At 34.2% G+C, this 17,541-nt stretch overlaps 1 protein-coding gene across 1 annotated transcript; it reads left to right on the plus strand.

Moving 5' to 3' along the window:
* The first annotated feature begins 279 nt into the window (after positions 1–279).
* Positions 280–2,691, plus strand: LOC114187256 (beta-carotene isomerase D27, chloroplastic). The gene is made up of 6 exons (XM_028075451.1): positions 280–762; positions 932–1,024; positions 1,701–1,762; positions 1,960–2,066; positions 2,219–2,314; positions 2,388–2,691. The coding sequence occupies exons 1-6, from the start codon at positions 385–387 to the stop codon at positions 2,435–2,437; spliced, it is 786 nt and encodes a 261-aa protein (XP_027931252.1). The 5' UTR covers positions 280–384; the 3' UTR covers positions 2,438–2,691.
* Positions 2,692–17,541: the final 14,850 nt, after the last annotated feature.

Genomic DNA, 17,541 nt, shown 5'->3' on the forward strand with positions numbered 1-17,541 from the left:
ACGTATCGTATCTTATTATTTTGAACATAAACATAATATCGTATATGTGGAGGTTTTTTAAAATATCGTTTTGGATATAAGTAAAGTTGATGGTAAAAATGGACTAACATTTTACACGAGTGTGAAAGTATTCTTCGTCAAAGTATTTTTTTTCCTATCACCATTTTGGGAATTTGTGTTTTTTAAAATATTTAACTTGTATTGACCGAAGGCAGATAGGGAGAAAAAAAATTGCATTCGATATTCATCTAAGCAGAAATTAAAGGATAATGAAAAGGAACGTGTGGTGGTGAAGAAACAACTCCAACACAATATGTTTGTTAGGACGGCTTAAATATTTTGAGATTCCCATCCGGATTGAGAAAGTGGTAAAAGGTTGTGGGTATGAGGTTGGTGAGTGTGAAGCCAAGTCCTCTCCAACCCCAACTCCCATCATTGCGTGGTGGAGTCATCCGGCGGATTCGGTGTGGGATAGCAGAGCCATCTGGTGAACCAGCTCCTCTAGGACAAAAGACTCGCTACAATGATGGCATCTTCGAGAAGGCCTTCATGACTCTGTTCGCGCGTAAGATGGAGAAATATGCTGATCCAGCAGGCGGAGTAAAAGGCACAGCGAAGAAGAGTTGGTGGGATTGGGGATATGACTATGAGAGTTTCGTTGATGTATCAAGAAGGGTAATGCAGCGCAGGTCTCGTATCCAGCAGCAGCAAGTCGTTCGAGAAGTTCTCCTCTCTATGCTTCCTCCGGGTGCGCCTGCTCAGGTTCATCCCATTTTTCATTTTTAAACCCAATTTGCTTTTTCTTTTTTATGATTGGAAAATCTAAAGTGCGAGTGAAAGTTTCACTTTAGTTAAAAATGATTAAATTAAATATCATATAAAAAGAAAATACACATCATTCTACCACAAAAAACTGCCTTTGCTCTTGCAGTTCAGGAAACTGTTTCCGCCAACAAAATGGGCTGCCGAGTTTAATGCTGCATTGACCGTTCCTTTCTTCGACTGGTTGGTTGGCCCATCCGAGGTAAAATTAAATAAATTGTCTAATAATTATAGATGGGATTATATATTGTGTTTCTCCACAAATAATAATAGAATATTATGAGAATTAAATCTTATTTTATCACAATTTTGAAATTTTTTGGATGGCTACTTTTCAAGCTTTATTCGATTTGTCTTTATATCCCCTCGGGTAGAATATTTTGGAGGTTATCTGCAAAAAGGACTCAATGATCAAGTCAGCAAAAGTTCTCAAAGTTAAATCTCATGTTTTCAGTATTAATGAATTATGTACCTTTAATTATTGTGATCCACCTGTATTTATAGAACATTAATTATGTTTTGTTGTGCTTATCATATGGACCTAGCCCAAGCCGAGGCTTCATGTTTGTTATTTGACTCAAAGTTTCAACTTGTTATATCCTAAGTTTGGAAGAGACGACTTTTACCGATATGTCTTTATCCGCTGTGTTCGCATTGGTTTTTTGTATAGTCATTTGTCTAAGCTCGTTCATATTAGCAATATAAGTTAGCGGTCAGGTTTAAATGTTTTGCCTTAACGGTTAAGGCCGGGTACTAAGTTTGTGTCGGGCCTTATCGCCTTATAAATCATATTGTTTACCCTTTCTGTTGTTGTAATGTATTTTCTGCTATATTACATAATATTGTTGTTGATATTTTAGATTGTTGAGATGTATTAGGTTGTGGAAGTAGAGGTAAATGGAGTGAAGCAAAAGAGTGGAGTACATATAAGGAAGTGCAGGTAGATTTCATGTCTCTTAGATTGGTGATTCAACATATGCGTAAAAGTCATCTCTTTTTCAATTCGATCATGTTTATACTGTGTATCTTCGAAAAGTGAAAATAGAAATTATTCAAAATGACTAAAACTTGCAATAGTCAAGTCCGTTGAAACAATTTCATTATCTTTCCATTGTTTCTTTATTCTTGCATGTGAAGGTACCTGGAGAATAGCGGCTGCGTTGGAATGTGTGTCAATATGTGCAAGATTCCTACACAAGATTTCTTCACTAATGAATTTGGACTTCCGTTAACGATGACTCCTAGTATGTTCTCGCCTTCATTACTGGCCAAATATTAAAGTCCACCTTGATTACATTTATATATGACTTACCCAAATAAATTATTGGATCATTCTTTTTTTATTTAAAAATTAAGCGAGATTGTTGTAACCACGCGTAATTGAAATTAATCTCAGATTTTGAAGACATGAGTTGTGATATGGTATATGGCCAAGCTCCACCTACATTTGAAGAGGACCCTGTTTCAAAACAACCATGCTATCAGGATATATGTAAGTATGATTTCCAGGTGTCCAATGAATCAAATATGCCTTCTGTATTCTAACAAGGTAATAGCACTGACAGGTTCTATGGCAAAATCAAGCTCAAGTGTGTGTCCTAAACTACAGGCATGAGAAGGCACTTCATTCCGATTTAATTTTTCACAGCAGAATTAGGGTCTAGTTAGCTTCTATGGTTACCTAAGAAGCTAGCTGTCTACCTGTCTACATTACATACGGGAGGATATTGTCTACACAATATATTGCATGTAAATGTCTAATTATACTGTCAAATATCACTATTGCTAGATTGCACAACATTTTTGGCCAAAACTACATGTCATTTTGTTCTTTTTCACAGGAACAACGTGGTTATTTTCTGATTCATTATATAACTTTTTTAACTTAATGATTAATTAAAAAAAATATCCTTTTGAAATCATACACTTTTCATACTCTAAAGCGGGACAAGCTTAACAAAAAAGAAAAGAACATTAATATTCTACCGTTTGCATTTGCAATGTAGTTGTGCACATTAATTCTGGAAATAATTCAAGAATGAGTCAAAGTCCCACATTAGAGAGAAAAGAAAGTTAAACATTATATAAGAGTAAAGACCCAAGACCTTATTGACTTAAGATTTTGGGTTAAAAGTGATGTTAAATAACTTATATGTATGAGACTAATGTCAAATGCATATATATATATATATATACATATATACATACATATATATATATATATATATATATATATATATGTCATGTAAAATTTAAATAAACAGAAATTAAACAAGGAGGAATGTTGAGAATATTTACTTAATATCTTTTTTATCTAAATTACTTTTTAGGAAATATTTCAAGTTTAGACATATGTTTTAGTTTTAGAAATTAGTTATTATTTTCGATTAAGATTGAAATTTTATAAGTATTTTATAATTGATATTTTGTTACATTTTGCTTTATATATGTGATATATCAATAAAATATAAAAACATATATTTGTCATATATTTCATATTTCTCATATTTCCAAAAGCCCTAAAAATTCCAACAGTGGTATTCGAGTCATTATTCTTACGGCCTGTAGAATGGAAGGAAATATGTCACAAGTCGTTATTCCACTCTTTGATGGAGAAAGTTATGATCTATGGGCGATAAGAATACAAACATATCTACAAGGGATAGATCTATGGAAAGTCGTGGAGGGACATGATGTTCCCTTACCTGAAAATCCCACTATGGTGAAGAAAGTATATGAAGGTCCACATTGTAACATTGGTCAAAGGTCTAATGCAACTACCACGAAATCCACAATTAACAAAGAAGATGATGGTGATAGAAAAAGAAAAACAAAAAATAATGCCAAATTGAATAAAGATGTGATTTCATGTAAGAAAGAGAAGATAAAAAAATTACAAGCACACAAAGAGGAGAAAATCAGGCACCAAAATATGGAAAATCAAATTTGAAGATATAAATTTAAATAAACAGATATTAAGCAAGGAGGAATGTTGAGAATATTTACTTAATATCTTTTTTATCTAAATTACTTTTTAGGAAATATTTCAAGTTTAGATATATGTTTTAGTTTTAGAAATTAGTTATTATTTTCGATTAAGATTGAAATTTTATAAGTATTTTATAATTGATATTTTGTTACATTTTGCTTTATATATGGGATATATCAATAAAATATAAAAACATATATTTGTCATATATTTCATATTTCTCATATTTCCAAAAGCCCTAAAAATTCCAACAGTGGTATTAGAGTCATTATTCTTACGGCTGTAGAATGGAAGGAAATATGTCACAAGTCGTTATTCCACTCTTTGATGGAGAAAGTTATGATCTATGGGCGATAAGAATGCAAACATATCTAGAAGGGCAAGATCTATGGAAAGTCGTGGAGGGAGATGATGTTCCCTTGCCTGAAAATCCCACTATGGTGAAGAAAGTATATGAAGATCCACATTCTAACATTAGTCAAAGGTCCAATGCAACTACCACGAAATCCACAATTAACAAAGAAGATGATGGTGATAGAAGAAGAAAAAAAAAACTAATTCCAAATTGAATAAAGATGTGATTTCATGGAAGAAAGAGAAGAGAAAAAATTACAAGCACAAAAAGAGGAGAAAATCAGGCACCAAAATATGGAAAATCAAATTTGAAGATATAAAATTTAAATAAACATATATTAAGCAAAGAGGAATGTTGAGAATATTTACTTAATATCTTTTTTATTTAAATTAGTTTTTAGGAAATATTTCAAGTTTAGATATATGTTTCAGTTTTAGAAATTAATTATCATTTTAGATTATGATTGAGATATTATAAATGTTTTATAGTTGATTGCGCTATATATTGGGTATGTTAATAAAATACAAAAATAAGTTCCTTTATACAATATATCTCATATATTTGCCATATATGTCATATCTCTCACATTTCCAAAAGCACTAAAAATTCCAACAATCATCAAAACCCCTTTTTGTTATATGTTACTTTACCTTCTGGACGTGGTCAGCTTACTAAGTCTAGAATAATCATGTTCGGTTCTTAAAATGAGTTGCAACTTTTCTTTATATAGCACCCCTTCTACACTAGCTTTGTTTGTGCAACCTTTGAGCAAATTACCCCATCTTGAAAACAGAACCTTTGCTCCACTCAGTTATGGTATCAACTTGCATGACCATCTATACATACATTTGAAAGCTATCCTTTGCCTTTTGCGCTCAAAGCTTATTTTTATCTAAATAAATCCTTGTATCAATTTCTAGTAGACTAAGTATTTTTTTGTATTCTTCCCTTTCTTAATAAAAGGTGTTACTTTCTTTCTCTTATATTCTCCATTTTCTTTTTTCGTTGCTTCTATCATGCCCTTCGTTTATCACTTGCATACTTTTACATTCTTTGCATCACATAAACATTGCATCATGAACTATAAGCATTCTAGTATGGTATCACAAAGCTCTTCTTTTGAAGCGCCTTACTACTCCACTCTGAGTTTGTTCTTTCCTTTCTTCTTAGTTTCTTGCCTTCTTTTTCTATCTTCTTTCCTTCTTTCTTTTTCAATCATGACTGACGAAAGTATTTCATAAAGTTTTCTTTACATGCATCGTAATGAGAATCCTACAGGTTCTTTTGTTTCTTTGGTCCTTGATGCCAACAATTATCACACATAAAGTAGGTTGTCTTGAAGACTTGTAGTCTCAAGAACAAGGTTGAGTTTGTTCTTGGCATTGCCCCTCAACCTACTACTACAAAGGACTTTTTTACCTGGAGTAGATGCAACAACATGGTTGTGTCAACGCTAGTGCATTCCCTTTCTTCCTTAATTTTTAAAAGTATAGTGTGGATGGATAAAGCTTTAGACATTTGGACAAACCTCAACAACTATTTTTCGCAAGGTGATCGTGCTCGCATATCTGACTTAGAGATGGAAATTGCAACTTTGCATCAAGTAGATCTCACAGTTATGAATTACTTCACCAAGCTACATGTCATTTGGGATGAACCTGATCCAACATGGTTTTGAAAGACTCCTTGTAGTTGCAAAGTTTAATCTGTTCCAGTAAAAAGTTGAGAGCCTTGAACCAAAAATAAAAAGATGTCATGAACTTTCTTGACTCAAAGTAAGTAACACTAAGGCCAAAATAGTTTTGTGCCTCGGCCAAAGGAGTTAGCATTATATTATAAGTAAAATTATCACAAATCATTCATTCTCCAAATGATAAGAGAATATTTTAAAGATAATAACAACACATCAAATCTTTCATATACAAGATCTCTAGTAAAAATTTAAACTTACTTTACAAAGGAAATTCAGCCCAAATCCTGAGTGGTAGGGACCTCGACCCAAATCCTCAATAGCATGGACCTCGACCCAAATCCTGGCATATTCCTCTTGTTTTTCCATTAAACCTTTTGATGAAGGATTAAGTTGGTTTCTTTTAAGATTATGAATATGGTGAGAGTTGTTTAAGAAAGTCTAGTGAAGATTCCCACTTGACATTAAGATAGCAAGCTATCTAGATGTAAATATTCACTTTAAAAGACTCCAAAGAAGAAGAGAAATGGATTGATTCAAGAAAAGAAACATGGTAATGAGTGAAATATAAAAGCCAAATTAAAAAGGAAGAAGAAACAAGCATGAAAATGGAAAGGTGAAAGATGAAATTTGTGAGTGAAGCACACCACTTCAAGGATAGGCAAAAGCCATGGATCCTTAGAGATGAGTGGATGTGTGCCACCACTTGAGTCTAGCTGAAGATAAGGCTTAAAAGTTTCATTCCCAAAGGAGGATACTCTCACAAATGTTGAACACAAGGTGTATATTAAATTCCAAAATGATAAACCCTTTTACATGTAGTAGAGTACCCTTTATATAGAAGTGTTTAGGGGCCTCTAAACAAAAACACATAAGTTTTAAAAGGGCTACAAAGCAAATAACGAACCCTACAATCTAGAAGGCAGGTTAAATGGGGCAACACGAAGGCCTTCTAGAATGGAGTTCCGGCCAAGGCATGTGCTCACATGTTGTAGACATTTCTAGAACTCCTCCAAGGTGGATTCTTGACCAAGTCATGTGGTGCCTCATGGACTCCTCCTTATCCAGGCTCTCCATTTGCACCATCTATGCCTCCTCAAGACTTAATCATCCTGCAAAGCAAATAAATATGGATTAACATGTTGACTTAAGTGAGTCAATCTTATGTCAACAAGTAAACCTTAGGTAAAGGTCAACAAGTCAATTAAGATAGTCCAACCAAGTCAACTTAATGAAAATCAAACTAAGGAAATACTAAACAAAGATAGATATGGAAAAGCCTCCCTTTTTTTATGCTTCTTGTGATTCTTCTTGGAAGGTTTTCCATGGTGGTTGGTGTGGTCACGCCTTCATCATCATCCCCTTCTTAGAGAGAATTCGACATCCCCCTAATGTAGTTAAGGAAAACGACTCGAGATCGAATATGAGGGAATGGTGTGTGTTAAGTTTTAAACTATAAAAGTAATCCTTGCCAAAATGAAAATGAAAAAAAAAAACTAAAGGAAATTGATTAACTATTTGAATGAACCTATATGCATGGTATTCAAATGCTAAAAAATATCACTGATGCAGAATCATATTAACAATGCAAAGTTTAAAGTTTCAAAGCAAGTGAGAAATATACTACGACCTATTAAAATGATATGTGATAAGTTCATATTTATGCCCTCATTTAATGTTTAGTTATGGGTATTTAATTGAATTTGTGTGCTTAAAGAGTGATTTAATTGACAGTTCTGATTATTAGACTATTTGAGCTTGTGTGATAAAAAAATGTCTTAAAAAGTGATTTTTAGTTGCATAAATTATTTTTACTAGAGATAAGAGGTAAAAGAATGGACATGATTAGGATTAGTAACATTTAATTGAGAAATTACTTTGGTTAAATTTACTATGATTAATCTACAAAGTTCTTGCTTTTGATTAAGAAGTTACTTTGGTTAAAAGTAAGGACACCAACAAATTAATTGAGAAGTTATATTGATTAATTTGAAGTCTTAAACAAGAAATCAATAACAATAATCTTTAGGAAACTAATGATGAATCCTATTTCAAAAAAGCAGTGGAATCGACCTATTTTTAATTAATATTATTTTTATCTTATTTTATCTTTATCTCTCATATTTTTTTATTTGACTAACTCTTTTGTATTGTTTTTATAAGAACTAATTTGTTAAAAAGCAATTCCATGTTCGTTGGGAGACAACTTTGGGTTAGCTTAACCCGATCTAGTTTGTTCACTACTAACTTGACAATACTGAAGTTGCTATAATTAAGTAGTGGTAATTTGATTGCTTCACGACAATATTATCAATATGCATGTTGAGTTTAAAGACAAAAGCAAGAATTAAATGACATGCATGAGAACCTAAGCTAGACAAATTTGAGGAAGGAATAAGGATGCAACAATTTCAATAATTCTATAATGATGCAAGGTAATCGACAATACTAAAATGATGAGATCCAATAGAAAGTCAACTCAAACTAGGTTACATGTGTCCAAAATCCAAAATCATTCATTGAACCTATGAATGGTAGCCAATAACGTGACAACACTGTGAGTCAACAAGTTAATACAAAATTAATGAAAATTTAATGCCTTGCACCAACTAAGGGTGTAGATTATGTTGATGTCGTAAGTTGTATTAATTACTAGTCTATGATGCAATCTTATGCAAATATGATGATCTAGAATAGTCTATAATGATGAAGATGAATGACAAATGCAAACGAATCAAGCAAAGACTAAGCAGACTCAAAATTTACCCTTGAAACCAAGGTTGACAACTTAATAGCATGACAACAAAGGATCTTGATTATGAAGTAATATTTTATACAATAAAATGACCTAACTAAGCTAGGAACGATACAAAGATGATTTATACTATATGAATTGAAACTATGAACAAATGATTAAGGCAAGAAATGAGTTCAATTGGAAATTCCTACATGATTAAAATGCTACTATAAACCATTATAGATTTATGACGTGCAGAAACATAATCATGGTAAGAATATGAATGTGAATTTAACCAACTCTAGAGGTGATGAAATTACAATAACAGAATGGAAAATTGACTCTGAACAGTAACATAACCAAGGACTAGTAGATTGAACATAAAAGATAAAAAGAAAAGAAACATTTAAATTGGAAAATATATGAAGGTGAAATGCAAACTTATAACTACAAGAATCAAAACCCATAATCCAAATTTATTCTTCAATTAGTATGTTCAATTGAATCACACTCAAGAAGAGCTCTTTGAAAAATAAGGCACATTTTTGGGTCCTTTGGTTCTTAAAAAGAACCCATATCATGCAGATTCAATATTCAAAATTCTAAAGAGAAGCAAGAAATTAAACATATAAACATAAAGGAAATATAAAGGCCAATCCAGAGTTAGAATTTTGATTTTCAATAAAGGCCCACTTTGGGGTCCTTTGATTTCTATATTGAATCACAAAGTTGTAAAGCTTGCCAATGTTAGCAAGACTTTAATCACATAAAGGATAACAAAAATATTAGTTTCCACCTAATGTGTTATAGGGAACCAACCAAGGTGTCAATCCTAAGAAGTGCAAATCGCTTTTAGCTAAATTAAGTTTATGATCACCTTAAAGAATTACAAGTAGCGGGGTACCAAAATGAATGTAAGAATGCTGATGAGAACATGCAAACATAAAAAATTCAAACCATTGACACTACCAAGTTCGAAAACAACTAATTTCAAGCAAATTTCTAATGATTTCTTTGAATTGGATGTGTAAGGAGTCTAAGATGAGATGTGAATATGCAAAACAATCAATAAACATGCAATGAGTGATTTCTAAGTCCTAGGTTATCTTGATTTATACCTAAAGGCAAAATAAAAAATTGTTTGATGAAATGCCCCAATGAAACCTTAGGCTTCACCAAGAGTTTGATGAAATGCTTGAATGACCTAACCTATGAATTTTTCAATGAAATTGACCTAAACATGTTTCTATATGATATCGTATGCTAAGTGAATGCTCAAACTGAATTACAAACTCTGAAATCACAAAATTACTAGTTGAGTCAAATTTAACAGCAAAGGCAACTAAAAAGGTTGTGATAGTAATTGTGACCATGTAATTTTGAGGTTCTAAGGCAATGTTAATGATTCAAATAAGTTTATATATGTGTAAGGGTATGGATGCAATGCAGAAACTTAATCAAATATGCATAAAATGAAAAACCAATAATAAAACCAAAGTTGGTAGCAAAGCTAGTATGATTTGACAACAAATGATTTATGTGAAGATTTTTGGGTTTTATAGGGTGTTATGCATGAACTGCTATTTTTAGCATTTGAACAAGTAGAATATGATGCAAATGAAATGTAGAAACAAATAAATGAACAAAATATAAAGGGACTTCGAAAATTACTAGTTCAACCAAATTTAGTGCAAAATGACTTCTAAGAGTGGCTAAAATGCATATGAAGATGAAAATTGTATTTCATGCTCATTAAATGCTTTGAAAAAGTTTCAATACGATGAAATATGCACAATAGATGCTTAGAATTGGCTAGCAATAACATATTTATAAAATAACACTATGTCAATATTATCAATAAACAACCTTTTAGATAGTGCTTATTTCGTTAACCACTATAAATCAAAACACAAAACTAAAAGATAATCATGTTTATAAAAGGCTTATTTAGTGATTTAGTCATCTAATTTGTTAGTTTGGTTCATTTTGGTCCTTTTATTATTGTTCGGTTCAATTTAGTCTTTTATTTTTTTAAAAAGGTTCAATTTGGTCCCCTTATTATTTTTTATTCAATTTAATCGTCCTATTTCTTTAAACGATCCAATTTTGTTTTCTCTGATTTCAAACAAAATTAGTAATTAAGCTTTATTACACTTAGGTGGAGTATTTAGATGTATAAATTCTAAAAAATGATTTTAACATGTATATATAAGTTGTAATTAAGTTTAATTAATAATTTGGTATCAAATTGGAGAGGACAAAAATAGATCATTTTAGAAAGGAGGATTAAATTGAATGAAAAAAATAATAAGGGGACCAAATCGATCTTTTTTAAAGAATTGAATAACTAAATTGAACCCAAAAATAATAAGGAGACCAAAATGAACTAAAGCAAAAAAATAATAAGGGGACATAAATAATTTGTATTTTTTTATTTTGGTTTGTAATTGGATTGTATTAAAGTTTATTTAGATTTTAATTAGAATTATAATTTAATTTTGACTTAAAAAAAATAAAAAAATTATATATTTTTTTTTATTAAATAAACCCGTGAGTCAATCCGTTTAACCCTCCAACTCGTGGTGGGCCGGACCGAGTTTGAATTGTTTTGGCTCACTAAAAAGTGAGCCAGGTTGGGTTGGCTCACTAAATCATCAACACGTGATAGGTCAAGCCAGGTCAGGTCGGGTTACCCATTTTGAAAACTCTATACATCACCTTTAATTAAATAATCATCGTCCATTATTTATTAAAAATTCTTAAAACAAATATCACGCCCATTCATGTTCCTCTTCTTCCTTCATCTATCTTCGTCCACATTATCCCTAAAAAAAGTTCACGTGTCCATTCTTGCTCTCGCTCACTTTATCATCGTTCTTGCTCGCTGTTTCATTACTTTCATAGTCATCAATTGATTATTAGGAAGCTTAAGTCAAGGTAAGGGTTTTTTCACAGATAAATTTGAGGTTTTAGGGAGAGATTTTGGGGTTTTACAGGGAGACCTATTCCAAGCAACTAGTTCGGGAGCCTATTCCGGTGACGCCTTGTGATAATGGTGTTCTTGAAGAGCTTTTACTGATTTATAATCATTTCTCTGGGGGGTTCCACATGTGTATCTTCTTGAGCTTGTCGAGCACTCATTTTCTAGTTCCATTTCGAGGACCATTGTAGGTGCTAGTAACTTGTCGCTATTGATTTTGTCGAAGAATAACTTCTCGGGAATGATTCTCGTTGAGGTTGTGTGGTTTGGAGAATCTCGTGGAGTTTTCTGCCAATGATAATAAATTCACTAGCCCGCATCCTGATAGCATTTTGAGGGGTTAAGTACGTTTTTAGTCCTCGAACTTTGACTCAAAATTGAAATTTGTTCCTGTCTGAAACTCCGATACATTTTGGTCCCTAAACTTTAGAAATGAATGAATATAGTTCTTTTAACCCAATTATGTTAACTTTTTTTGACGTGTCAAACATTTTTCATATTAGTATTAGAGTTTCTTACACTATTTGACACATTCTTGGTTCAATATCTACTGAGAAATATGTTCAACTCTTCAAAAAAAGTTAACGTAATTGAGTTAAAAGGACTATATTCATTCATTTTTAAAGTTTAGGGACCAAAATATATTGAAGTTTCGGACAAGGACGAATTCCAATTTTGAGTCAAAGTTTAGGAACTAAAAACGTACTTAACCCCATTTTGAGTCTTGAATAGCTTGAGATTCTCAATTTTCATAAAAATAGAAGCTCTGGGCAGATGCCAAAAGGGATTCGGACAAGGAAGGAGCTCAACGATAATGCTTTTGATGTAGAGGTTGAGACTTTAGGTAAGATCAGGAACACGAATATAGTCAAGCTAGGGTATTGTTGCACACCATCATTAATTCATGTTTTTTAAACTTCAATTTCCTATAATTATGATTGTTTGGTTATTGAGTATAAATGGGCAAATTTACTGAAACAATTTTGATGCATTTTTTGATGCAGACTTTGCTTGAGAGAAAGAAAGTTGCAGAGGTTCTAAAAGGTGCTCCAAATCTAAAAGTCAGGGAGTTCTTATGGATAAGGTATGTCATTTCAGATTCCATTAGCTGTCATTTTTTAGCTTATAGTAGTTAGAAGACTTAATGGACAAAGTTTGATTAGAGAAAAAACAGGAAAAGGCTACATCTTCAAACATAGTGTTGTGTCATGATCACTAGTGCCACATTTTCTATCATTTCTAAGTATTACTACTTTGATATTGTGAATACCATGTGTCGTGATGAGAAACAACTTTTGGGTGTTATATATAAAATCATTAATCAACATTTGAGATAATTGCTCATTATACATGGATTCAACATGAACCAAATTAGAGTTTTCGATGAAGGTTATGAATGATTTAATATCTAACCCACCTCCTCACAGCGGTGAACTTTGCCCACCCTAACTTCAATTGGAATATAGCTTTTATAAAGTATTGTGTAAATGGGATTGATTTTGAAACCACATGGTCATAAAAACTTTGATATTGATAGAGTATTAGATAGAGTATTATAGCTGTGTGTTATAAGAAATATAAACTAACAGTTAGTCAGTTAGAAAAGTCTAGTTGTGAGTGGGTTGTTGGGAGATGTAAGTCTAGTTTTAGGAAGAGTATAAATAAGAAGGAGGGTAGTGTTGTAAAGGGGTTGATTCATTGACTTCTGTAGAGTGTAAACAAGAATCCTGACAGATCCTGTGAAGGGGAATTGTTGTCTTCCCTGGACGAGTTCTTTTGAGAGAATAATAAAAGTTTTTCTCTATTTCTATTATGTTGTTGGTGTGGGTGTGTTCTGCACAAGTGTTTTGGGTTTCTAGCTCTAAGAAACCTAACAATTGGTCCGACCTGCCAGATCCAAGGGGCTGTTATCATGGAGGGAAGAGTTGCTGTGTTGGAAAGGTGGGCCAGCGAGAATGGGAAGATTATCTTGGTGATGCAAGAAAATCTTCACAAAATCATAAATATGGTCAAGAATGGCAAGAAACTAGAGGAAGGGTTTAAAAAGAGTTTCGAAAATGGGGAGAACCTTGTTAACAACATAAAAGGGGCGCAAAGGTGACCAAAAAGGAGGATTCAGATTTTGACAGTGAAGAAGAGGTCCAGAAGCATTGGATGAAGAAGGTAGAGCTGCCAACTCTTGAAGGCAGCGATCCTATGGGCTGGATTTCTAGAGCAGAAAAGTTTTTTTAGATTCAAAATATCTCTCCAAAGGAGAAATTATGCCTAGCGTTCATAAAGAAGCACTGGTCATTGGTTTAGCTTTTGGAAAAAGAAATCCAAGGACCCATCTAGGGAGGGTTTTACAGAAGCTCTGAATAAAAGATTTGGAGGCAAGGATAGGAGTACAATCTTTGAGAAATTGGCATCCATAAGGCAGAATGAGGGAGTAGAAGAGTACGTGCAAGAATTTGAATAGTTGGTGGCTCAAATCCAAGATTTTTTAGAAGAGCAATTATTGGGGTATTTTTTTGCAGGATTACAAAGCAAGATCATGAGTCAAGTCAAGCCACATGATCCAAGGGATTTAATGAGGGCAATGGAAATTTCTAGGGACGTGAAGGAGTCTTTAAATGAATCAAGGATAGGAAGAACAAACACCTATCGGACCCCATCAACAGCATACCCCAAATTTCAAAAAGGAATGGGTGTGGTCTTAAGAACAGAGACTTTTAAAGGTGCTGGAAATTCGCAGTCTTCCTCGAGCAATATGAGTACAACAAGGAAAGACGGAGGGGGAACATCATCTGTGGGTTCTAGGATAGGAGGAAATCCAATAGGAGGGAGTAAAAATAGGGCAGTTAGAAACCTGCCTTACCTAGAGTACCTAAAGAGAAGGGAAAAAGGAAGATGTTTTCATTGTGGAGGAGCTTTTGGACCAGGCCATCACTGCCCAGAAAAAGTTTGAGGGTGGTAATACTAGCAGAAGATGAGGAGGACAGTGAGGGCAGAGAGGAGGATGGAGGAGAGGAGAAAATTGGAGTGTTGGAAAATAAGAGAACGGAGCTATCTCTATTTTTAGCTGGGGGCTTAACGTAAATTAATACCATGAAATTGCAAGGGGATATCAAAGGGTAAAAAGTATTAATTTTAATTGATAGTGGGGCGAGTCATAATTTTGTCTCAACACAATTGGTGACATAATTGGGGTTAATGGTAGAAGATACCTCCCTTACTGTGTCAGATTAAGGGATGGACACAAGAAGCAAACACAAGGGTGCTACAGAGATGTGGAAGTTAATTTGGAGGATCATATTTTTAAAAAAGACATTTTTTCTGTTTGAGTTAGGAGGCGTAGACGTGATCTTGGGAGTGGAATGGCTAGCATCCTAGGGAGAACTTAGGTAAATTGGAACACCTTAACCATGAGTCTCCTTAGTATGGGAGTTGGACCTAACCAGTCAAGAGGAAGAAGGAGAAGTGGGGACCATGAGTCTCCTTATGCATAGACTATAGAGTCTTGAATAAGGTTACCATGTCTGATAAATTCTCAATACCCGTGATAGAAGAGTTATTAGTTGAACTACATGGGGCTACCTATTTTTCCAATGTTGATTTGAAGGCAGGTTATCATCAAATCAGAATGTATGATTGGGATATACAGAAAACGGCCTTTCGCACACACCATGGCCATTACGAGTTCTTGGTCATGCCCTTTGGGCTAACCAACGTGCCAACAACCTTCCAATGTGCCATGAACACAATTTTGTAACCAGATTTAAGAAGTTCGTTTTAGTGTTCTTTGATGACATCTTAATTTATAACTAATTGTGGGAGGATCATATGACTCACTTAAAATAGGTGTTACACACACTACAACAACAAAAGTTCTTTGCAAATAAAAAGTGTGAGTTTGGGAGGCAAGAGGTGAAATATTTGGGTCACGTAATTCATCAATGGCCTTTGCCAAAAATTCTTAAGGCTTTGAGGAGTTTTCTTGGGTTAACCAGGTATTATAGGAGATTCATCCAAGACTATGGAAAGGTAGCAAAACCATTGACAGGTCTATTAAAGAAGGGATGTTTCTACTGGAGTGAAGAAAGCACTAAGGCCATGGATGCCTTAAAGGAGGCTATAACCACAACCCCTATTCTAAAACTCGCAGACTTCAACCAACCTTTTTCCATTGAGTTTGATGCATCAGGGAGAGGGTTGGGAGCTATGCTAACATAGGACAAACACCCTATTGCGTTCTTTCAACAAAGGCCTATCTGACACTTCTTTAACCAAGTGCATTTATGAGAAAGAGTTGATGGCTTTAGTTGTAGCCATCCAGCATTGGAGACCCTATTTATTCGGGCAAAAATTTACAGTATATACTGACCAAATGAGTCTAAGGTACTTGTTAGAGCAGCGCATCGCCACACAAAACAAGTAGAATTGGCTGGCCAAATTGATGGGATATGAATTTGATATTGTTTATAAAATTAGGGCATCCAACAGAGTAACTGATGCCCTCTCTCGAAGGGGGGAGAATGAGGAGGATGAAAAAGAATTGAATTTAATTTCCATACCATTCTAGCAAGACTTCCAGAAGATACTGGAAGAAGTGGAAGGGGATGTAGAATTGCAAAAGATCATAGAAGGGCTGAGGAATGATCTTGGGAGGCAAGGGCAGTATGCCTTGGAACATGGCAGACTTCATCATAAAGGCAGGCTTGTTCTATCAGCCAATTCAGCATGGATTGTAAGACTGCTGGATGAACACAATACCAAGCCTATAGGAGGTCACTCAACAGTGTTTAAAACATATATGAGGTTGAGTCAGTCACTATACTGGATTGGAATGAAGAAGATGGTGACAGATTTTGTGGTTGCTTGTTTAGTGTGTCAACAACACAAGTACCTAGCCTCTTCACCACAAGGGCTGCTACAACCTTTACCCATACCCAATGATGTATGGGAGGACATTAGTATGGACTTCATTGTCAAGCTGCCAACATCTAATGGGTATGATTCAATTTTGGTGGTGGTGGATAAATTAAGTAAATATGGGCATTTTATACCTATTAAACACCCATATTCAGCCAAGAACATAGTAGAGGTGTTTGCCAAAGAAATAGTGAGACTACATAGGATTCCTGCATCTATTGTTAGTGACAAAGACCCCTCATTTTTAAGTATCTTCTGGAAGGAGCTGATTAGGGTGTAGGGAACACAACTAAACATGAGCATTGCATACCATCATGAGACGGATGGCTAAACTGAGGTCCTAAATAGAACCTTAGAAACCTATTTGAGGTTCTTTAGCTCAGAACAACCCAACTCATGGTCTCACTTCCTCTCATAGGCCGAATACTGGTATAATACTAGTTTTCATGGAGCAGCCCAAAAATCCCCTTTTGAGATAATGCATGGCAGACCACCTCCTTCCATTAATAGATTTATTCCACGGGAAACCATTGTGGAAGCTGTGGCACAGGATCTAATGATGAGAGATTAAGCTTTGAGCCAACTCAAGTTCCACCTTACAAGAGCCCAAGATCATATGTCTAAATATGCGAATAAACATAGGAAATTGTCCTCCATCCGAGTAGGGGACTGGGTTTTTCTAAAAATATGCCCCCATAGACAGGTCTCAATGCTAATTAGGCTGCACCCAAAGCTATCTGCTAGATATTATGGTCCCTTTTTAGTGTTGAGACAGGTAGGACCAATATAGCATTTGGACTACAACTTCCAAACACAACCATGATTCGCCAAGTGTTTCACATTTTACAATTGAAGAAGGCAGTGGCCACTCATCAAGTTGAGAAAGACCTTCCAGAAGAATTGCAGGGCAAGACCTCTAATTGGTTTCTAGAGAAGATATTGGATAACAGATTGTGACATCTACCTGATGTGACCCCACGTGATTCAGAGTGCTTCATCCAATTGTTGCAGCCCAATAGCGCATCATTTCCTTTTTCATTCTTCACGCATCCAAACA

This window comes from Vigna unguiculata, chromosome 6, assembly GCF_004118075.2.
Source record: "Vigna unguiculata cultivar IT97K-499-35 chromosome 6, ASM411807v1, whole genome shotgun sequence".
NCBI classification, from domain to species: domain Eukaryota; kingdom Viridiplantae; phylum Streptophyta; class Magnoliopsida; order Fabales; family Fabaceae; genus Vigna; species Vigna unguiculata.